A 23,683-nucleotide genomic window follows, 5' to 3' on the forward strand; every position below is an offset into this window, starting at 1 on the left:
TGTTTAATGTTCATGTTCACGATAGTATGCAGTATGCACCTACTGTCCACATGCCAAAGTGATATAAATAAAAAACTTTAGATTTTATAGCAGTAAAAAGTTTGACCAGACATTTGATTAAACTTTTTTGTCATGAAGGCTTCTGTCTAAACGGTTGAAAATAATAAAATTATTTTTGTACACACACATATCATGCCAATATACATTAGTTTTATTACAAAATTATTATTATTTTTTGGTTTGTTTTTGATTACACAAATTCTGGTATATGTGTATATTTAGAGACATTGGGAATTGTTACATTGCGACATGTATGACAGATATTGTCTTTGCATTAACTTCACAAGCAAACGTTTTCTTCATTGTAAAAGGGATAATTCACCCAAAAATGAAAATTTAGAAGAATATTGGTATCCAAACAGTTTTGGTGTCATGCAGTAAGTGATGTAGAAAGCCATGTATCAAATGATGTAAAATCTTCATCTTCATCCCTTTAAGTCTCCTTGACAGCTCACATACATTCCCATCGGTTCATCGTCAAGCTGATTTTTCATTTAAATGAAAGTTTCCATTGGTGTGAGACTAGATTTTGTGAATGGTGTCTTTATTGCTGGTTATTTTCATGCGAGTGAATCTGAATTCCAGTATTTAGTGTTTAGGGCACACCCTAAAAGTCTCTCATCTTGCTTGTTTTTCAGGTGGCCATGGTCTGATTCGCATCAGATGACCGGCTCAGGGCAGTGAGACCGGTCGAGCAGCGGTCAGTGGCTGGTTAACCTGTTAGCCTTCTTATTATACAACTCACCAATAAAGACGCCCCCAAGGGGTCTTCATGACCTCATAAATAATGTTGGGGATCCTACAGATTGATGTATTTATTAACCGGATACAATAAGAGATTATTCAGAAATTGGGAGGGTAGAATCAAAGGCACCATTTATAAATCAGCGTGGCAATAATGACAAAGCTACAACTGATTTGACTTCCATAAATACAAAGCTGCCATAAGACATGATTATAATATATAATAAAATATTTCTGTTGTTTCTAGATTTATAATCATGCTCAAATGTTTAATGGCGGTATAAAAACAATACTTTGCAACCAAAAGAACATATAAACACTGTAGTCAAGTTTGGACTTTGTCTTTATTCAAAATGTTTGGCAGGAGCATTACATTTTCATTCGCGTTCATGGATCAATCAAGAAAAACAGGACGGGGATAGTGAAAGTCGATGGCGTTGTATTTCTCCTCGACCTCTAAAACAACATCAGTGTTGTTGTTGGTCAGACAGTGTTATCTTACAGCACAGACTTTCTCTTTTTCTTTCTGTCTTTGGGGATAACTTTGCTTTGTAGATCTTTTTTGTTGATCTTGTCAAACACGCTGATCGCTCACTTTACCTATAACCATCAGTTACATTACAATAGCGAATCATTTTAAGGCATGAAAAAAATATCAGAACCCTTGACAAATCTGTGTAGCACCTGATAAATATTATTTCTATTATCAGAGAGCAAACTGAGCATATCAGTGCACTGATTCACACTGAGCTGTACAGATTACAAGCCGTACATATTTCTGGCAGGGGTTTGGTCTATCTGTGTCTCTATATAATAACCCAGAGGTCTGTTTGTGTTTACTCTACCGACTCTTATCGTAAAACCATCAGCACACTACTGCGTCACATGAATGCAGGAAGAGGGAAAACAACATATGGCAAGAAATCATGTCTGAATGGAAAGTAAAAAAAAAATTATAATATGAATAATACAAAATGTAAGGCTTCCCTCTTGTTTGTTGTGATAGATCTCATTTGAATTATATCAAGAAAAGTCCAGCAATTTTTAGAAGAAACAGTTTGAGGCATTCTCTAGTTACAATAAAGGTCTCTCTTTCATTAGAACGCATCTTTTGGAAACACACAACCCAACAGACCTGTGCACGAACAAACAGCTTTCTAGCACGGCCATATGCCTGTGTGTGTGCTCTTAATGTATCATCATAAATACTATAAATACACACCATCTGGAGTCGCCTAAACAGAATCATTTGTCAACTAATTAACAACACAAATTCAACTTTGAAAATCGAATCTCGAAGAGGAACTTAAGAGTCTTCTATTCCAAAAGCAGCATTCGTTGAATGTCCAAGTGTATCGTGAAGCGGGCGAGAGGCCACTCAGGAAGTCCTTGACAACAGACCAGTGTAGTTACATAAACTCAACCATGGGCATATATATATATACACATATAAATACAGTTTACAAAATACAGCGTCGTCAGTCTAGTGCGCGCTGTTCGTCTTTACGCCTGGTGCTCTCTACCTGCTATAACAGCTTGTCGCCAGCAGCTGGCGCTATTGGAGCAAGCTAAAGAAACTGTGGAGCTGCTGAGCAGACTCCATCCTGCAGAAGAGACCCGGTGAAGTCACGAGGTATTGTTGAACACCAGTCACTCCGCTTTCTTGATAAATATCTGTCGAGAGAAAAGTTGGAACTGATAAGAACTGTAATGATCTGTAATGCCATCATATACAGTACTGTGCAAAAGCCAGTTATTTCTGTTTTGCTGTAGTGTATCAGTAGTAAATATCAGTTTACCTTTCCAAACATTCCTTCTGCCATTAACTGTAATAATGTGTAAGGAGTCAGTGCTCCACACAGAGATCTTAAACTGACTTAAACCCATTTTTTGGTGCAGACTTATGTGCATAGACAAAAATGTTTTGACAATAATCAGAAATGTTTCTTAAGCAGCAAATCAGCATATTACTGTTCTGGAGGATCATGTGGCAATGGCTGCTAAAAATTCTGCTTTGCTATCACATGACTACATTTTAAAACATATCCAAACAGAAAACAAAGTTGTTTTAATTTGTAATAAAAATAATATTTCACAATATTACTGTTTTTAAATAAATGCAACCTTGGAGGGGCACAAGAGACATCTTTAAAAAAAATTGAAAAACTTATCAACCCAAACTTTTGAACACCAGTGTATATTGCAAATAAGTTATACATTAATAATTAAAATGGATATTAAAATAGTTTCATATATATTTATTTATTTTTAATATATTTTTTAACCTTTTTAACAAAATTTTCTGATAAAATAAGCAACAAAATAAGAATTGATATTATTAATAATGTAATTATAATGTTAAATACACACGTATACACACACACGTATACACACATATATACATAGCTATATACAGCACAGACCAAAAGTTTGGAAACATGACTATTTTTAATGTTTTTGAAAGAGGTTTCTTCTGCTCATCAAGCCTGCATTTATTTGATCAAAAATACAGAAAAAACAGTAATATTGTGAAATATTATTACAACTTAAAATAATAGTTTTCTATTTGAATATACTTTAAAAAATAATGTATTCCTGTGATGCAAAGCTGAATTTTCAGCATCGTTCCTCCAGCCTTCAGTGTCACATGTAACATCAGTCTATCACATGATCATTTAGAAATCATTCTAATATTCTGATTTATTATGAGTGTTGGAAACAGTTCTGCTGTCTAATATATTTGATCAATAAAAGGTTAAAAACAACTGCATTTATTCTAAATAAAATAAAAACATTCTAATAATATATTTTCTAATAATATATTTTCTTTACTATCACTTTTTATCAATTTAACTGAATACAAGTATTGATTTTATTTTAAAAAAAAGAAAGAAAAAAATTACTGACCCCAAATTACTGACCAGTAGTGTATATTGTTATTACAAAATATTTATATTTTAAAAACATAGCTTCTTTTTTTTTTTTTTTTTACTTTTTATTCATCAAAGTATCCTAAAAAAGTATCACATGTTCTGAAAAAATATTAAGCAGCAAAACTGTTTCCAACTTTGATAATGAATCGTCATATTAGAATGATTTCTAAAGGATCATGTGATAATGATCCTAAAAATTCAGCTTTGCATCACAGAAATAAATGATCATTTAAAGTATAATACATTTAAAAACAATTATTTTAAATTGTAATAATATTTCACAATATTACTGTTTTTTCTGTATTTATGATCGAATAAATGCAGGCTTGATGAGCAGAAGAAACTTCATTCAAAAACATTAAAAATAGTAATGTTTCCAAACTTTTGGTCTGTACTGTACACACACACACACACACAGTATGTAGGTTGTTTACTCGGTGTAAGTCCATGTGAGTGAGGAACAGATGGTGAGTGCTTGTGTTGTGCTGTACCTCGCTGAGAATGACCCACACAGGAGAGTCAGTCCGGACCGAGAGCCGCAGAGCCTCCAGCGGGCCGAAGGAAGCGTCCACCTCCCCCTCCGCGATCCCCTGGTCAAACCTCCCTGTGGGACGGCATCAACACACACCGTGAGAGACACGGCCTTCACAAACATTTGGATAACAAGTCTTTTGAGATGTGGGCAATACAAGGTTGAGGCAGACCGTGCCAAATCTTCATATTTTAATTCATTTAGTAGAAAAACAAACCATTAACAGGTTATCGCTCTCATTGTGTGCAAGTACTTATGTTTTTATGTGAAATGTCTCATCAAACTACACACATAGCAGATAAAAAAAAACAGTCAGGAGAGCAGGGCAAAATATCCTTTGAAATCTTTTTTTTTTTGCTTGCCGATGTTCCTGCATCTGTCTGGATTATATTCAGTACATTAATGACTGAGGGGATATCTAACGCTCTGTCATGAGTGACGGGCTTCAATAAACCCTGAGGCACAGCAATCAGACAGACATCCATACATAATAATAGAGAAAACCCTCTAGATGAGAGAGAGAGAGAGAGAGAGAAAACAGACGAGATACTGCACACACTAAAAGACTTCAGACATTTCAAAATAAAGCTTATGTAGGATTTTCCCCTTGGATTTGATGAGTGAGCTCAAGAACATCAGAGAGAACGACACAAATCATTGAATGATTCACAAAAATCTCTCTTCCACGAGTTTCTGTTCTCATGTAACAGCTTCAGAAGTGGGCGGCACTGGCTCTTTCTCAGGAGAATGTCACTGTGGAGTCGGTTTTAATAGGGCCATATGATATAGTGTCAATTCTGTATCATTTATATCACAAAATGGGTTAAAGATGGTGAAACAAGACAGCTGACAACAGTCATTCAGTGCATCAGAAATTCTGAATCATGGTTTACTTCAGAGAAAAAAACAGCTTTATTTTATCAGGCCTGCGCATGCTTCATCCGAGCATGAATGTAGTTTATTGGCTGGATCATGCTGCTGTATCTGTGTACTTCACAGCAGGGGCAGTGTATGTTTGGGCTCACCTATTCTGATGAAGCCATCTTCTGTGCGCTGGTACTTCGGCGTCTTCTCTCTCCCCTCCTTCAGCGCTTCTTTCTCTGACTGAATATTCTGATGGAGAGGGACAAAACTCATCACATCTGTTCTTCAGCCAGAAAAACACACACGCTCCCCGTTTTAAAAGCAAACTTCCACCTGAAAATCTTTGCTAGAGACCAAAGTTAACACAAGTCCTTGATAACCACAGTCCAAAACGGCAGAACTCCATCAGTTCATCAACTGATCAGAGAATTAGAAACATTCCCATAGTCTAATAATGAAGGAGGGAGCCCAGCCATACTTTTTGACTTGGCCCAGTACGAAACCATCTAGCAGTCACCCAGAACATCCCAGCGATGCTCTTCAACCATCCACAGCACTTTAAAATTGTAATCAGTTTTGTATGGACACTGGTCAGACACAACTCTTTTCTTCTTCAAAAGTACAAATCTAGTTTAGACATCCCTGAGCTGTTCTGTGTGAAAATATGTGCCCTTAGTTTTATTCTGTTGCATGCAATATCTCTATTTGAATACACAGTTAATGAAAGCAAGTGGAGTTTTGCAAGATCTGAACCGATATTCCATTATTAAAAATGTTTTGGCAGAGAATCTTCTGAGCTTTTCTGTCAAGATCAAATAAAAATGACAGCAAAAATAATTAAAGCATGAAAGAAGCATTAACTGTAGCCACAAGCTGACATTTACCCGAGGGAGTTCGGTAACAGTTGTTCCCGTGTTAGCAAACAACACTAGATATCTGGTGCACATATTGTGTCTGCGTCCCTGGCAACTATAACGTCTGAAACGGCTCTTACGAGGCTTCTTCTTGGACTGAAACTCAGTGATACGACCCAAGAGAAGACAAATATGTTCATAACCCCAGCAGAGCTTCGCTCTAATTTCCCCAAACTGCATTAACAGCATAAAACAGACCACAAATACTCTTTCCTCCAGGGCTTTCCCTGCTAATTTCCTGTATACGGTAGAATTCCATAAGTGTCCCTAAAGGGAGCTTTACAAAGAAGGAAATGAGGAGAAAAGAGAGATATAACAACCTGGCAGCAGGGAGACATTACATTAGAAAATCCCGCTATTAATCTTGTGGTGAACGTCTGTTTGCGGCTGTAGTCTTAAATCACAGTGCCACCCCTCTCCTGCTCTCCCCCGGGAGGAAATATTTCCTTCACAGCGACCGCACACACAGCAGGTCACACTTTATTAGCTCATATCTTTATCTCCACTGAACTCTCACTGAGTTCATGAGTTCACTCATTAAAATAGTTTAATTTTTGAATTAAAGCACAAATAATTGAGCGGAGGCTGTCTGGGATCATTTGGAGCGGGATCGATGTGGTGCTGAAATATGACTTCCTGTCAGCTTATGACTCCTCTGCTTCATACCACCACACAGTTAACTCAAATGTAATTAGATCTAATAACTGCGATCAATATGTTTGTGACAGGCCTATTTATGTTCGTTTCATTTTTATGAATTCAAGCTCAACATTAACACACATTAAGCTTCACTGTAAAAAATGATCTGACTACAGAAGACCAGGATCTGGTCTAAATTTTTTCAAGTTAATTTATAATCAACATGACTCTTTCTTCGTCCACTATCTTGGATTTATACTTTTTCAGTGCCTTGAGGTCCTGAATACATTCAAACTAAATTTGGCCAAAACAAAGTTTTTTGAATCTTTGAACAAAGTTTGTTGAATCTTGCATCTGCCACTGGTCCATCACGATTGCGTAATATTCGCTTAATATTTTTGCTGAATAGACATTAGCATTTGTTCGAAAAGGAAATCTTTCGTAACGATTGCTCTGCTCTGTTTACTCTGTCATGAGTGAAGAACTAAGAAGAACATTTGAAGTATAAATCATGTCTGTATTGTGGCACAAGTTACACGGTACGCTTAACAGGAACTGAACAAACCCTTAACCCTAAATACAGGCAATAATAATAGTGATGTTGCACATTTAAACAGGATCTAAGCCATCTATGATAGATTCAGCTCTTGACTTCTGCTCAAATAGGAACCATGCTAAAAAATGTTTGTGACGGCATTATATTTTCAGCACTGACTGAAGTCTGGAGCTTGTGTGTTTCAGCACAGATCTGTGGGGTGTTTACAGAGGCTGCAGTGAAGCGGTCTCCTCCTGTCCAGAGGGAAACACACAATCAAACAGCAGCGATCCTTCAACAAACACAATGACAGGGACTCACGTCGAAAGGAAGAACCTCCACCGTAGTGTTGAAGAGCTTGTCTCCAGGGTGCTCGATGTTTCCACTGCGGAAGAAATACCTACACACACACACACACACACAATCATCAAAATGATCAATCTTATCAATTCCATAAGGAGTACAACGCTAAAGAACTATACTGCATATGTTTCCTCATATATCATCTTATCATGTAGTTATTTATAGACCCTGCAGAACACAGTGGCCCCAAAAAAGTATTTAGACATTTACACTCCCGTTCAATTTTTTTTTAAAGGAAGTCTCTTACGCTCACAAAGGCTGTATTAATTTGATAAGAAATACAGTAAAATATATCAATTTAAAATACACATTTTCTACTGTAATATACTTTCAAATATAATTTTTAATAAGTCATTCTAGCTAAATAAAATAATTTCTTGAAAATATTTTTTACTGAGCCCACGCTTCTGAATGGTAGTGACACACTTAATGTTTTTGCATTATAGAAAAATATCAAACCAAGTGGCAACATAAAGAATGACAAACATACTTTTCATACATACCATACGTTTGAAGTAATAAATCAACAGAAGTTGTGTATAACTTTGTGACACGTTGTGGCTGTGAAACCTTTCTGTCAACACAGCAGCTGATTAAAAGCATCTACAAATACAGCTCAATTCTGAGAAAACTCTAGTATTTGAGCACAGATGGCACCTGATAAAATATCATCTAATGCAATGACTTTCATACATATTTAAGTGTGCAAAAACGATTTTCTTTCTCCTCTACATGAGCAATAACAAACACTGGCAGATTTCTCTCTGTAAATACTTGTGTAGAGCCGCTGTTCAGTGTAAAGAACACCTGCGCTTGTTAAACTGTGGCTCCTGCAGCATGAAGGATGCTCTCATTCACTATTAGCTCTCAATTAACAACAAAGCGGGGTAACGGATCCGGCATGTGATTACAGGAGGGAGAGGTAACGGAGAACTCGCGCAATCACATTGCTGGACCAGTTTAAGTCATATTAAGAGCGTGCACCAGTTGCATTTAGTCTGTAAGGTCATGAATAACATGGACATTCTATGTGATTTTAAAATAACAATTTCCAGGACTAAAAACTTTTGAAAAAGTTGTGGAATTTTATTTTTCAAATCTCTGTGTAATATTAAATCAGGTCCTAAATCAAGTTTATAATGAGGGAAATTCCTGCATTTATTCAACATAGCTTAGGTTTGAATAACAAAATAAATCAACACAAACTATTAGAATAAATCAGTCATTCGAAACCACTCTTCGAATCCACGAACTCTCTCGGAGCGCGCTTCTCATCAGCGCATCTCATCTGTACTAAAGCGACCTGCTGCACGCTGCGATACAAGACTCACTCGCATTTCGATCGGGACAGCTGACAGAACTGTCACTTAAATAATCAGGTAATTGTTGCATTGTCACAAAAATGTATAATTTGCACACATTGCACACAGTATTTTAAGCCATTTGGTACTCGCGCGCTCCACAGGCTGTATTACATGCGCCCTCGCAGTCACATCCAAAGCACGCGATTATCAAGCCGCCTCGAGAGTATAATGTATACGAGTTATTTTCCGTAGTTTGTTGATTTTAAGCAACCAAATACAAACAATATGATGTCTGATGGGTTTTGACAAATAAAACAGTTTCATGGCACACTCTGCTAAAATACAGGGGGGAAAAGAAAGAAAAGGCGGAAAAATCAATAATTAAACAACACTGCGTCGTCAGTGTCGGCGTTGTATCAGACACGTGCAATTAACACCAGGCTATATGAAAAACAAGCTCAAATGGAGTTAACAAAGTTTTTGGCCGGCGAATGAGGAGATCTGAGTTTTGTCCGCATCTAAAATTATAGGATTAAAATGAATTGTAGTTGCTCAACACCACAGGAACAGTTAAAAAAAAGTCTAAACTCACAACTCCAGAGGTTCACGGAACGAGAAGGGGGAGAAAGGATGGTGAACATCCATGTAAGTAAAGGCAGGCGCATGAAAAAAACAGTTTGAAACAGGACACACCTTCTCTTTTTTAATTGATGATGGCGGTGCCTCAGAGTCTCTTTCTCCATTTTTCGAATTGGAAAGCATGCATCTAAAAGTTCCTTCCCAGTGTGTCTGGTATGCACGTGCGTGCGCTGTCATGACAACAACGAAAAAGTTGACAACAACGTGTCAGCAGTTCAACATTGATTATGCGTTACACAGTCTCAATTTGTGGGACATGAATTTGGCTTCAAACGCTGTGCGCGCACGCGCTACGCGGGACAGGTGGTCACCCTACCTCCAGGCTGTGCGCGTGCGTCCATCTGAGTGAAGGTGCATTATGAAGTTTTACTGACAAGCTATTTTAAATACTTATCATTGGCTAAATATGTGTAAAAACCCTCTAATTTAACATAATAATAACGTATTATAGAGATATGGATTTTGGATAATTTTTCACGGCACATTTCTGGCTATTCTCTGTCTGCCGTAATGAAACGCAGCCCCTGGAGGAGGGGATCCGCCAAAATAAGGTGCCGGTGCCGGATGTATTATCCAGCTGCTTTGAGTCAGCGTGATGGGAAAGACTGCGAGAACAGCTCTATTATAAAACAGACATGTTTTCTGCTTCATTTATTGGAAGCAACCTTCCGAGGTAAAAATATGAAAACTCATAACTGACTTGTTTGAAACAGCCAGACATTTTTGTTTTGCTTTTATCCCCTTAAGTGTATATTTTTTAAGTATCCCCTAAGAATTTACGTTGCTATTTCAATAATTTTATGACACATTAACGTTCACAGTTCTCCGATGTTGGTTTATGGTCACATGACATGCAAGCAATCTAATAAATTAGTTTTCAGTAAGATTTGAATTGTGAACTCAGTGAACACAATCAAACGGAATACTAAAAATGATAATTATTGTGTTTTAAATATTTATAATTATCATTTTATTATTATTCAAACGAAGACAGAAATAATGGTAAAGGACAATTGTACTATTAAATCAAAAATGAACAACTGATAATTCTAATTATAATAATATTCATGTCATTTTACAAGTTACAATGCTAAAATGTATATCTTTAAATACTCAGAATATTGTATATTGGTAAACTTGGCTAAAAGATGGCATATAATCATTCAGCCCTCTGTTTGGCCTAACAGAGAACAGAGTCTTTGTGAAAGCATGTTGGTGTTCATGAACCTGTGGTTTTATCTGTGTGTACCTCTCTACTCGGACAGGTGTGAAGAAGCGGATGCGTATGAAGTCTCCAGCCACAGGTGTGAATGCCCAGAAGAAATCCTCCCCCAGATAGGCCTTCTCCAGAGTGAAATGCTGGTACGTCTTCAGACTGGTGGTGACCTCAGCTAGCGGGTTAGCGTGACCTTTATGCAATGTCTGCTTTCCGAAATCCTTATCCTGACCAAAAAAAGGATAATTCTTCAAATACAGGTACTTGATGTCAAAAAGATTTCAACCTTTTTTATGGTTGCTATATGAATAAAAGTGTCCTGATATTTTTCATGCATTCATTATTTTATTTTACTACCTTTCAACTACCTTTTATTGTTATATTTTGTCTGTGACCCAGACTTTTAGGCTATGTCCACATTAATAATGGTGTTTTCATTTCATAACACGCTCTGTCCACACTAGCAGTTTCCAAAAGTTGCTCATCCATTATAAAATCTCACTGAGATGACAGAGACTTAATACAGTTCTCTCGCCATTTCTCTGCCATAAGTATTTCATTACCAAAACAGCCCACTCAAAATATCACTGGTGTGTCCATGTAGCACAACAAAACCATAACTCCATGCCTGGTCCAAAAAGCAATTACTTTCTCTCTCTCTCTTTCTCTCTTTTGTCATGAAACATCAATTGCTAGTAAATTTATTTGTCTTCTTTGCTGGAATGTTATATGAAGTCTACCTTAGTTGAACTGAACTAAAACCGAACAATATTTCTACAGCATTTATTGATCTTAGTTAATGGTAGTTTCTACATGTATATTTACACTGTGAGCTAACATGTTCACATTAACTAATGTTAATAAATGAGACTTCATTGTAAAGTGTCACCTTATTAATCCACATGGCAAAACTAAACCTGAGATGTTTTAGTGTGGACGGAAAGGCAAAACAGAAGAAAAAATTATTTTCAAATTTATCGGGATGAATGTCGACGTAGCTTCAACGCTAAAATATTTCCACGTATACAAAAGTATTCATACGTAAATACATTTTTAACTATCCACCTAAAGAACTGGCTAAATGATGTCAGTTTAGCAGGTGAAATAACAACTGCAGACCCAGGCCTCGAGTGTGGCGTGTGCGCACCAAAATAGCTTTCACACCAAACAATCAAACTGAAATCTGACGTCAAACAGACTTCAGAACAAAACACATAGTGCCAAAACACACCAAAGGTTGATAAACTTGATCAACAGTCAAGAAAATGAATGACTAGAGACAGTGACTGAGGCAGGTATTATGATAAACGTAGGAAATGGAGCGTCATATGTATTCACCAGCTCGCCAGACAATCACTCAAATCAATACGACAGAGAACGGGAGAGTCAAACGAGCACTCAAGGCCATGACAACTCCTCATTTGGAAAGAATAGAGACGGAGCAGGGACACATGCTGATTGATTAGGATATGAGCTCTTATCAGATGCCTTCTGGACACTGTGATTTGCAATTTGGACAATCTGAAGAGAAAGGTACACAGTCCTGATGCAGACTACTCTGCTGGAGGGTTACAAATGTATAAAAAGATTACACACACACACACACACACACACACACACACACACACACACACACACACACGTTTGTTTTTGTGAAAAGTGGGTTCATCCCATAGGCGTAATGAATTTTATACTGTACAAACTGTATATTCTATGGCCCTACACCTAACCCTAACAGGAAATTTTGTGTTTCAAAAAAACTCATTCTGTATGATTTATAAGCGTTTTGAAAAATGGGGACATGGGTTATGTCCTCATAAGTCACCCTCTCCTTGTAATACCTGTGTCATACCCATGTCATTATACAGAGTTGAGTCCTGATATGTCACAAAAACAACCAAGCCTGCATTTATTTGATCCAAAATACAGCAAAAGCAGGAACACTGTGAAATAAAGCAATAAGCCCCAAGAAAAGGCTTTGCGTCTGGCTTAACAACGCCTCTTAGCTGTTATAAATTCACTGTAAACCACGGCTTCCAGGGCTTGTTGCTTTTATAAAATGGTTATTACATATACTATACGTAGTAAGGTTTCACAGAATAAAACAGAGCAAATAAAATATAATGATCTAAATAAAGTATTCTTCCACCAAACAATGCAGTTCCTCAGAAACAGTTGTGGTTCTAATAAAGTGCCGAGTAACACACAGAAGCAAACAGTGTATGTGTGCTTTGAACAGCTTTGAACAGCTTTGAACGTGGCTCAGCCAATCAGTATCAAGGACCGGAACTCTCGGTTTCATTTACATTACATTTACATTTATTCATTTAGCAGACGCTTTTATTCAAAGCGACTTACAAATGAGGACAATGGGAGCAATCAAAAACAACAAAAGAGCAATGATATATAAGTGTTATAACAAGTCTCAGTTTGCTTAAATGCAGTACACGTAGCAAGGGCTTTTAATAATATAATAAATAAAAAGAAAACAGATAGAATAGAAAAAGAATAGAGCAAGCTAGTGTTAGGTCTTTTTTTATATAACCGATTAATAAATGAAAAGAAAATAGAATACAAAGAGATTAGAAAGGTAGTTAGATTTTTTTTTTTTTTAGGATAGAAAAGTTTAGAGTAGTGAGTGCTAAAGTTAGAGGGTAAAATAAAAATGGAAGAGATGGGTTTTAAGCCGATTCTTGAAGATGGCTAAGGACTCAGCTGCACGGATTGAGTTGGGGAGGTCATTCCTCCAGAAGGGAACATTTCATTTAAAAGTCTGTAAAAGTGACTTTGTGCTTCTTTGGGATGGCACAATCAAATGACGTTCACTTGCAGAACACAAGCTTCTAGAGGGCACATAAGTCTGAAGTAATGAATTTAGGTAAATGGGTGCAGAGCCAGTGGTAGTTTTGTAGGCAAACATCAATGCCTTGAATTTTATGCAAGCAGCTATTGGTAGCCAGTGCAAATTGATAAACAGAGGTGTGACGTATTCTTTTTGGCTCATTAAAAATGAATCTTGCTGCCACGTTCTGGATTAATTGTAAAGGTTTGATAGAACTGGCTAGAAGACCTGCCAAGAGAGCATTGCAATAGGCCAGCCTGGACAGAACAAGAGCTTGAACAAGGAGTTGTGAAGCATGTTCCGAAAGAAAGGGCTTGATCTTCTTGAGGTTGAATAAAGCACATCTGCAGGACCGGACAGTTTTAGCAATGTGGTCTGAAAAATTCAGCTAATCAGTAATCATAACTCCAAGGTGTCTGGCTGTTTTTGAAGGAGTTATGGTTGATGTGCCTAACTTGATGGTGAAATTATGATGAAACGATGGGTTTGCTGGAACCACAAGCAGTTCTGTCTTGGCAAGGTTGAGTTGAAGGTGATGGTCCTTCATCCAGCAAGAAATGTCTGTTATACAAGCTGATATGCGAGTAGCTACTGTTGGATCATCGGGATGGAATGAGAAGTAGAGCTGAGTGTCATCAGCATAGCAGTGGTATGAAAAGCCATGTTTCTGAATGACAGAACCTAATGATGCCATGTAGACAGAGAAGAGAAGTGGTCCAAGAACTGAGCCCTGAGGCACACCAGTAGTTAGATGTTGTGACTTGGATACCTCACCTCTTCAAGATACTTTGAAGGACCTATCTGATAGGTAAGACTCAAACCACTGAAGTGCGGTACTTGCCCTTTGCCAGTAGGGTTGATAGGAGGATCTGGTGGTTAACCGTGTCAAAAGCAGCGGACAGAGCAAGCAGGATAAGTACTGAAGATTTGGATTCCGCTCTTGCCAGTCTTAGAGCTTCAACAACTGAGAGCAAGGCAGTCTCAGTTCAATGTCCACTTCTGAAGCCAGATTGGTTGCTGTCAAGAAGGTTGTTCTGTGTGAGAAATAGGAACAAGGGAAACTGGTCTGTAGTCCTCTAAAAGAGATGGGTTGAGGGTGAGTTTCTTAAGTAGTGGAGTTATACGAGCCTGTCTAAATGATGAGGGAAAAACACCTGTGTGGAGGGATGTGTTAATGATGTGAATGAGTGCAGGTACAACTGCAGGAGAAATGGCTTGAAGGAGCTGAGATGGAATAGGATCAAGCGGACAAGTAGTAGGATGATTAGAAAGGATGAGCTTAGAGACCTCAGAGAGGGAAGAGAAGGATGTGAATGAGTGTATGTTTGCTGGTGATACGAGCTTGACGGATTGTGGTGTGAAAAATTGTGCACTGATGTTTTCATTTTATTTATGAAAAACGTGGCAAAGTTGTCAGCTATTAGAGATGAAGCAGGAGGGAGAGGAGGAGGACAAAGTAGTGAGGAAAATGTTTTAAAAAGCATGCGAGAGTTAGATGAATTGTTAATTTTGTTATGGTAGTATGTAATTTTAGCAGTGGGGACATTAGTAGAGAAGGAAGAGAGGAGTGACAGATACACATTAAGGTCAGTAGTATTTTTGAATTTGTGCCACACCCTTTCAGCAACTCTAAGCTTAGAACGGTGTTCGCGTTGAACATCAGATAACCAAGGGACAGACAGAAGGGACAGGGGTGTTACGGGCTGGCCTTGAAGATAAGGGGCAAACAGTGTCTAAACAAGAAGTAAGAGTGGAGCAGAAAGTATCAGTAGCACTGTTCGCATCCAAAGATGCTAACAGTTTAGGGGAAGGAAGTTAAGAAGAAAACTTTGCAGATAGCCTAGATGGTGAGAGTGAGCGTAGGTTACGTCGAAAGATGACATGTGGAGGGGTAAGTGATGTGTCAGGGACCATGTTGAGGTTAAGAGTGAGGAGGAAGTGATCTGACGTGTGCAGTGGAGTAACCAGTACATGATCAGTGGAACAGTGTCGTGTGTAAATAAGGTCCAGTTGGTCCTGTTTCATAATATTTTATTTAAAATAACTGCTTTCTATTTGAATATATTTTAAAGTCATTACTCCAGTCTTCAGTGTCACATGATTCTTCAGACATCATTCTAATATTCTGATTTGCTTCTTAAGAAAAATGTATTATTATTATCAACATTTAGATTAATTAATGAACACAAAGATCCAAAAATCAGCATTTATCTGAAATAAAAAGCTTTTGTCACATTATACACTATACCATTTAAAAGCTTGGAGTCTTTTAAACCTGGAGTCTGCAGACTTTTGACTGGAAGTGTATTAATATAAAAGACGCCTCACACATAAATAAATAAATTTTGTAAAAGATCACCTTGAGTTTCTGGATCTTTCCAGCGAGGGAAGAGTGTGTTCCAACGTGCTGGAAGAGAGACGGTTTAAAGCGGATGCGTAGGTTTGCCTTCTGCCTGTCACAATGTTTCTGTGAGACACAAAGAACATTTATATACATTATATAACACCTCTTAAAGTACACTTTAAACAGAAGTCTCAGATCAGAAACAAATTATCCAATGATCAATCTGGCCACATGCACAGATAAAAAAAAAAACTGGAGATGCATTAACATCATGTAATTTTTTATTAAACCACGGTCAACAGTTTTCCCCGTTTTTATAGAGTCTGATCTCTGTGGGGTGCAACTACAGCAGAGAGACGGTTTCATCGTTTTCTAGCACCTCACTGCTTTAAAGGCATGGTTCACTGGAAGTTTATCATTTACTCACCCTTATTTCATTCCAAACCCATTCGATTCTCATTCATCTTCAAAAAACAAATGATGATATTTTGATAACCGAGAGATTTCTGTCCCCACATTTAAGCCCCAATATACCAAAAATGTCAAGCTTCATAAAAACACTTATGTTAACCACATTTGATAATAACTGAAGCCTTATTCAATCACGCAGTGAAACTGCATGGCCATTGGTTCGTGCAGTGTTATTAAAACAAACCAATGGCCCGGCAGCGGTGCTGCACAAACCTATAGCAGCGAAGCCCGCCAAAATGCATACTTTATCTGCCCTCAGCTCGATTGACGGAACTGAAGAGAGAGGATACGAGCGATTGCCGCCGCTGGACGAGTCTGTGGCCGCACATCTCTGCCCACCCACGGCTATTGGATGGAAAGCCAAGGCCAACCATCCGTCCAAACCCTGCTGTACGACGTCGGCGCTCGCCGGGCGTGCTTATTCATTGGCAGGGCAAGCAGCCGCGGTGCTCCACTCCATGGCAGTGCTACAAGTCTTCCAGGCCAAACCTCTCGCCGCCACTGATGAGTCTGGCCCGGATGTCGCCACGCTCAGGGAGCTGAGAAGTGCAACGGACTTGGCACTGCGTGCTACCAAGAGCACTGCACAGGCTATAGGGCGCTCGATGGCTAACCTGGTCGTCCTGGAGCACCACTTGTGGCTTAACCTCACGTAGGTCAAGGATGCTGACAGAGCCCAGAGTTCCTGGATGCGCCGATCTCCCCCAGTGTCCTCTTCAGTCCAGCGATTGAAGGGTTCGCTGAACGCTTCACAGAGGCACAGAAGTCGTCCCAGGCGATGCGACACTTCTTGCCAAAGCGCGCTTCATCTGCCACTGCCAGTCGCCCCAGACAGGTGCCGACTCGTCAGCCTCCCAAGCAAGCGCCCGCTGCTACTGCCGCTGCCCAGCCCGTGGAATCCGAGCCCCGACACAGTTCTCGCTCAGCCACCAGATGGTTTCAGTTCCCTAAACACATGGGACCCCGGCCCAAGGTAGTGCTGGACCCTGCGCCGCCGCCGTCATCCTGATCTACAGGCAAGAAAGAGGAGGGGGCTAAGTCTTGCTGCGGCCGGTCCACCCCCCAAACTGCCCCGTGTGTTTTGCTGTCCATCTCCAGGTGTCGACGAAGTTGTTTTTGCTGCAAACAATGGACCCTTTTTAGCACCCAGCCAGCAAAGTGCTGTTATAGCGCACAAAAAAAAACACTCCTTCACAAAGAGAGCAGTTTTCCTCACATAACAATCACGAGCGCTATGTCCCCCCACGGCAGACAAACACTCGAGTTAATCCAACCTCTGTCCATCCGGGCCTCACAATGGCAAGCCATTCCCGGGGTATCAGATTGGGTCATGGGAATAATAAAACACGGCTATTCCCTTCAGTTCGCATGACGCTCACATTCTTCGTGCCAAAGTAGAAAATCTGCTGGTGAAGGGAACTATAGAAGTAATTCCCCCAGCGCACTGCGACTCAGGGTTTTACAGCTGTTACTTCTAGTTCCCAAGAAGGATGGGGGGCTGCGCCCCATCCTCTATTTAAGACATCTGAACCGTGCCCTCATGAGACGGCGCTTCAGAATGATCAGGTTGAAACAAATCCTCTCACAAATATGCTCAATAAAAAAAAAAAAAGGGCGACAATGGTGAATGAGCGCGCCGCGGCTCTACAGTGCCTCGCGGCCTCTTTCAAAATAAGGGCTTCTCGCCCCCTAAAAACATTCCAGAAGTTGCTGTGCCTTATGGCAGCAGCATCGCCGGAGCTCGGGCTGCTACGTATGCGCCCCCTCCAATTTTGGCTGAAACCACGTGTTCCACCTCATGTGTGGTGTCACGGACACCTGAATATCAAGGTGAGTCAGGATTGCATTCGGCCCTGACCCCTTGGAGGAACATGCAATGGATGGAACGGGGTGCCCCGCTTGGTATGGTCTGCAGAAGGAAAGTGATCTCCACAGATGCGTCCAACAAAGGATGGGGCACGCTGTCCAAAGGGAAACCCGCTTTCGGCCGATGGTCGAAAGAGGAGAGCAGGCTTCACATCAACTGCCTCGAGATGACTGCAGTTCAACGAGCCTGCCAGAGCTTCCTGTCAGACCTAAAAAGCCACCACGTGCTGGTTAGATCGACAGCATGACAGTGGTCTCTTACATAAATCACCAAGGTGGGCTGTCATCGACGTGTCTCTTCAGACTAACGTCATGACTGCTGGAATGGACCCAGAGCACGGGACTCCCTGAGCGTGTGCTAAACACAATTTCACAGGCTAGAGCTCCGTCTACACGACGCCTCTATGCCTCCATATGGTCTGTGTTCTCCACATGGTGCTCAGACCATGGTGAAAACCCGACCTCCTGTGACGTATCAGTGATACTGTCATTTTTACATGAGCTCTTGGAGAAGGGACGATACCCCTCCACGCTCAAGGTCTATGTAGCGACTATAGCGGCGTCACACGCCCTTATAGCAGGCCAGTCGGTGGGCAGAAATGACTTAGTTGTCCGGTTTATGAGAGGTGCCAGAAGGCTTCACCCGCCTTGCCCTCCCACTGTCCCTTCATGGGACCTGCCCACGGTACTGAGAGCCCTAAAGAGGGCCCCTTTTGAACCGCTACAGTCCATAGGCCTTAAGGCCCTGTCGCTAAAGACCGCTCTGCTGTTGGCACTAGCGTTTGTTAAGCGTGTGGGCGATTTGCAAGCACTCTCGATAAGCCCTAATTGCCTAGAATTCGGGCCTAACGACTCGAAGGTCGTCCTGAAACCAAGGCATGGCTATGTACCAAAGGTGCTCTCCACACCTCTCAGAGCACAAGTGGTCACTCTCTCTGCATTACAAAACACAAAGAACGGTTGAGAGCTGAATTTGCTTTTCCCAGTGAGGGCCTTAAAAGTCTACATAAAGCGTTCTGCGCCGATAAGGCGATCAGAGCAGCTCTTCATATGCTTTGGAAACCGCGCCAGAGGGTTACTGGTCTCAAAGCAAAGGCTTTCGACGTGGATTGTGGACGCAGCCTACTCTTCTTTGGGCCTGCAAAGCCCAATTGGAGTAAGAGCCCATTTGACGAGAGCAGTGTCTTCGTCCTGGGAATGGTCTAGTGGTGTGACTATCACAGAAATTTGTGCACTGGCTGGTTGGAACCCGCCGTCCACATTTGCTAGATTTTATAATCTAGACGTCCCAGCACTTCATGCTAGGGTACTTTCTGTGTAAAGGTCACCTTTTTGTTCCTCATTTGCATGGTCTTGGCCATTCTTTGCCCAAGACTCAAACTCTGCTCGTATGCACTCGGTCCCTTTGGTACTGAGACGATATGAACACTGGATGATCAGGCCAGGCCACACATAACCTCATTGAGCTTATTCTGCTCCTAGTTGCTATTGTCATATATTGGTATCACAGATCAAGTATGATTGTGTTGGTCGTCCCCCCTTCTTAGCATGGCGTGATTGAACTGGGTTCCCATAAGCGTCTTCGATGCAGTACGAGTGAAGTATTGAAAGGGAACGTACTCGGTTACTAACGTAACCTCGGTTCCCTGAAATACGGGAACAAGTACTGTGTTCCTTGCCATGCTAAAAGGCTGCACGACTCAGTCGTTGCTTCAGTCGAAGTAACCTGAATTCCTGTGGCGAAGCGGCCAATATATAGCCAGATCCCCCGCCCATTTTGGCGGGCTTTGGCGGGCTTGGTTGCCATAGGTTCGTGCAGCACAGCTGCAGGGCCATTGGTTTGTTTTAATAACACTGCACGCACCAATGGCTGTGCAGTTTCACTGCGTGATTGAATAAGGCTTCAGTTCAGGAGAAAAAAGGAGTTTTTCCCATAAGCGTCTTTGACGCAGTACTCGTTCCCGTATTTCAGGGAACCGAGGTTACGTTAGTAACCGAGTACGTTATCATGATTATGAAGCAACCATGTCTCATCAGGACATCTGATTCATATTGATTATTGTTTTGTACTTTTTGGATGTTTTAGTGAAATGACTTTCACTGGACAGGCAGAAATCTCTCAAGTTTGATTAAAAATATCTTTATTTGTGTTTCAAAGATGAACAAAAGCCTTATGGGTTTGGAGCATGATCGTAAGTAAATTATGATTTTTTGAGTGAAATATCCATTTAACAACTGGTTGTTTCATTCTGTTTGGTTTGCACTATTTGGATTTAATGTAAATTGGTTCAGAACCCCCTTATGAGAAGACTAAATCTAAGGACCGTGACGTCGCCCGGTATGGCGCAGCCGGGGCCCCACCCTGGAGCCAGGCCCGGGGTTGGGGCTCGTATGCGAGCGCCTGGTGGCCGGGCCTCTCCCCACGGGGTCCGGCCGGGCTCAGCCCGAAGGAGCGACGTGGGGCCGCCTTCCCGTGGGCTCACCACCTACAGGAGGGACCGTAAGGGGCCGGTGCTTAGACAATCGGGCGGCAGTCGAAGGCGGGGGCCTCGACAGCCCGATCCCTGGACACGGAAACTAGCTCTAGGGACGTGGAACGTCACCTCACTGGCGGGGAAGGAGCCCGAGATTGTGCGTGAGGTTGAGAGGTTCCGACTAGCGATAGTCGGGCTCACCTCTACACACAGCTTGGGCTCTGGAACCACACTCCTCGAGAGAGGATGGACTCTTCACCACTCTGGAGTTGCCCATGGTGAGAGGCGGCGGGCTGGTGTGGGTTTGCTTATAGCCCCCCAGCTCAGCTGCCATGTGTTGGAGTTTACCCCGGTGAACGAGAGGGTCGCTTCCCTGCGCCTTCGGGTCGGGGATAGGTCTCTCACTGTCGTTTGTGCCTACGGGCCGAACGGCAGTGCAGAGTACCCGGCCTTCTTGGAGTCTCTGGGAGGGGTGCTGGAAAGTGCTCCGACTGGGGACTCCGTCGTTTTACTGGGGGACTTCAACGCCCACGTGGGCAACAACAGTGACACCTGGAGGGGCGTGATTGGGAGGAACGGCCCCCCTGATCTGAACCCGAGCGGTGTTCAGTTATTGGACTTCTGTGCTAGTTACAGCTTGTCCATAACGAACACCATGTTCAAGCATAAGGGTGTCCATCAGTACACGTGGCACCAGGACACCCTAGGCCGTAGGTCGATGATCGACTTTGTGGTCGTTTCATCCGACCTCCGGCCGTATGTCTTGGACACTCGGGTGAAGAGAGGGGCGGAGCTGTCAACCGATCACCACCTGGTGGTGAGTTGGATCCGATGGCGGGGGAGGAAGCTGGACAGACTCGGCAGACCCAAACGTACTGTGAGGGTCTGCTGGGAACGTTTGGCCGAGTCTCCTGTCAGAGAGATCTTCAACTCCCACCTCCGGCAGAGCTTCGACCGGATCCCGAGGGAGGCTGGAGATATTGAGTCCGAGTGGACCATGTTCTCCACCTCCATTGTCGAAGCGGCCGCTCGGAGCTGTGGCCGTAAGGTTTCGGGTGCCTGTCGAGGTGGCAATCCCCGAACCCGGTGGTGGACACCGGAAGTAAGGGATGCCGTCAAGCTGAAGAAGGAGTCCTATCGGGCCTGGTTGGCTTGTGGGACTCCTGAGGCAGCTGACAGGTACCGGCAGGCCAAGCGGACTACAGCCCGGGTGGTTGTGGAGGCAAAAACTCGGGCCTGGGAGGAGTTCGGTGAGGCCATGGAGAAGGACTATCGGTCAGCCTCGAAGAGATTCTGGCAAACCGTCCGGCGCCTCAAGAGAGGGAAGCAGTGCCCTACCAACGCTGTTTACAGTAAAGGTGGGGAGCTGTTGACCTCAACTGGGGATGTCGTTGGACGGTGGAAGGAATACTTCGAGGATCTCCTCAATCCCGCTGTCACGTCTTCCATTGAGGAAGCAGAGGCTGAGGGCTCAGATGTGGACTCGTCCATCACCCAAGCTGAAGTCACCGAGGTAGTCAAGAAACTCCTCGGTGGCAAGGCACCGGGGGTGGATGAGATCCGCCCTGAGTACCTCAAGTCTCTGGATGTTGTGGGGCTGTCTTGGCTGACACGCCTCTGCAGCATCGCGTGGCAGTCGGGGACGGTGCCTCTGGGATGGCAGACCGGGGTGGTGGTCCCTCTTTTTAAGAAGGGGGACCGGAGGGTGTGTTCCAACTACAGGGGGATCACACTTCTCAGCCTCCCTGGGAAAGTCTATGCCAGGGTATTGGAGAGGAGAATCCGGCCGATAGTAGAACCTCGGATTCAGGAGGAACAGTGTGGTTTTCGTCCAGGCCGTGGAACACTGGGCCAGCTCTATACCCTCTACAGGGTGCTGGAGGGTTCATGGGAGTTTGCCCAACCAGTCCACATGTGCTTTGTGGATTTGGAGAAGGCATTCGACTGTGTCCCTCGCGGCGGCCTGTGGAGGGTGCTCCGGGAGTATGGGGTCCGGGGCCCTTTGCTAAGGGCTATCCGGTCCCTGTACGACCGGAGCAGGAGCTTGGTTCGTATTGCCAGCAGTAAGTCAGACTTGTTCCCGGTGCGTGTTGGACTCCGGCAGGGCTGCCCTTTGTCGCCGGTTCTGTTCATGATTTTTATGGACAGAATTTCTAGGTGCAGCCAGGGGCCGGAGGGGGTCAGGTTTGGTGACGACACGATTTCGTCTCTGCTCTTTGCGGATGATGTTGTCGTGTTGGCCTCATCAAGCCAGGACCTTCAGCATGCACTGGGACGGTTTGCAGCCGAGTGTGAAGCGGCTGGGATGAGAATCAGCACCTCCAAATCCGAGGCCATGGTCCTCAGTCGGAAAAGGGTGGCTTGCCCACTTCAGGTTGATGGAGAGTTCCTGCCTCAAGTGGAGGAGTTTAAGTATCTTGGGGTCTTGTTCACGAGTGAGGGAAGGATGGAACGGGAGATTGACAGACGGATCGGTGCAGCTTCTGCAGTAATGCGGTCGATGTACCGGTCTGTCGTGGTGAAGAAAGAGCTGAGCCGCAAGGCGAAGCTCTCGATTTACTGGTCAATCTACGTTCCTACTCTCACCTATGGTCATGAGCTTTGGGTCATGACCGAAAGGACAAGATCCCGGATACAGGCGGCCGAAATGAGCTTTCTCTGCAGGGTGGCTGGGCGATCCCTTAGAGATAGGGTGAGAAGCTCAGTCACCCGGGAGGAGCTCAGAGTAGAGCCACTGCTCCTCCACATCGAGAGGGGTCAGCTGAGGTGGCTCGGGCATCTGTTCTGGATGCCTCCTGGACGCCTTCCCAGGAAGGTGTTCCGGGCGCGTCCCACTGGGAGGAGACCCCGGGGTAGACCTAGGACACGCTGGAGAGACTATGTCTCCCGGCTGGCCTGGGAACGCCTCGGTGTCCCCCCAGAAGAGCTGAAGGAAGTGTCTAG

At 42.7% G+C, this 23,683-nt stretch overlaps 1 protein-coding gene across 1 annotated transcript in view; it reads right to left on the minus strand.

The window, feature by feature from the left end:
- Positions 1-2,391: 2,391 nt before the first annotated feature.
- LOC132114033 (alpha-1,3-mannosyl-glycoprotein 4-beta-N-acetylglucosaminyltransferase B-like) overlaps positions 2,392-23,683 on the minus strand; it is a 141,217-nt gene continuing 119,925 nt past the window's right edge. Inside the window, exons 10-15 of the mRNA XM_059522149.1 lie at positions 15,945-16,052; positions 10,777-10,970; positions 7,543-7,621; positions 5,295-5,382; positions 4,229-4,341; positions 2,392-2,478 (exon numbers count right to left, since the gene is read on the minus strand). Of these exons, the coding sequence (XP_059378132.1) occupies positions 2,455-2,478; positions 4,229-4,341; positions 5,295-5,382; positions 7,543-7,621; positions 10,777-10,970; positions 15,945-16,052 (606 nt within the window). The 3' untranslated portion in view covers positions 2,392-2,454. The remainder of the gene's footprint in view (positions 2,479-4,228; positions 4,342-5,294; positions 5,383-7,542; positions 7,622-10,776; positions 10,971-15,944; positions 16,053-23,683) is intronic.

Source organism: Carassius carassius, chromosome 33 (assembly GCF_963082965.1).
Source record: "Carassius carassius chromosome 33, fCarCar2.1, whole genome shotgun sequence".
Lineage (NCBI taxonomy): Eukaryota > Metazoa > Chordata > Actinopteri > Cypriniformes > Cyprinidae > Carassius > Carassius carassius.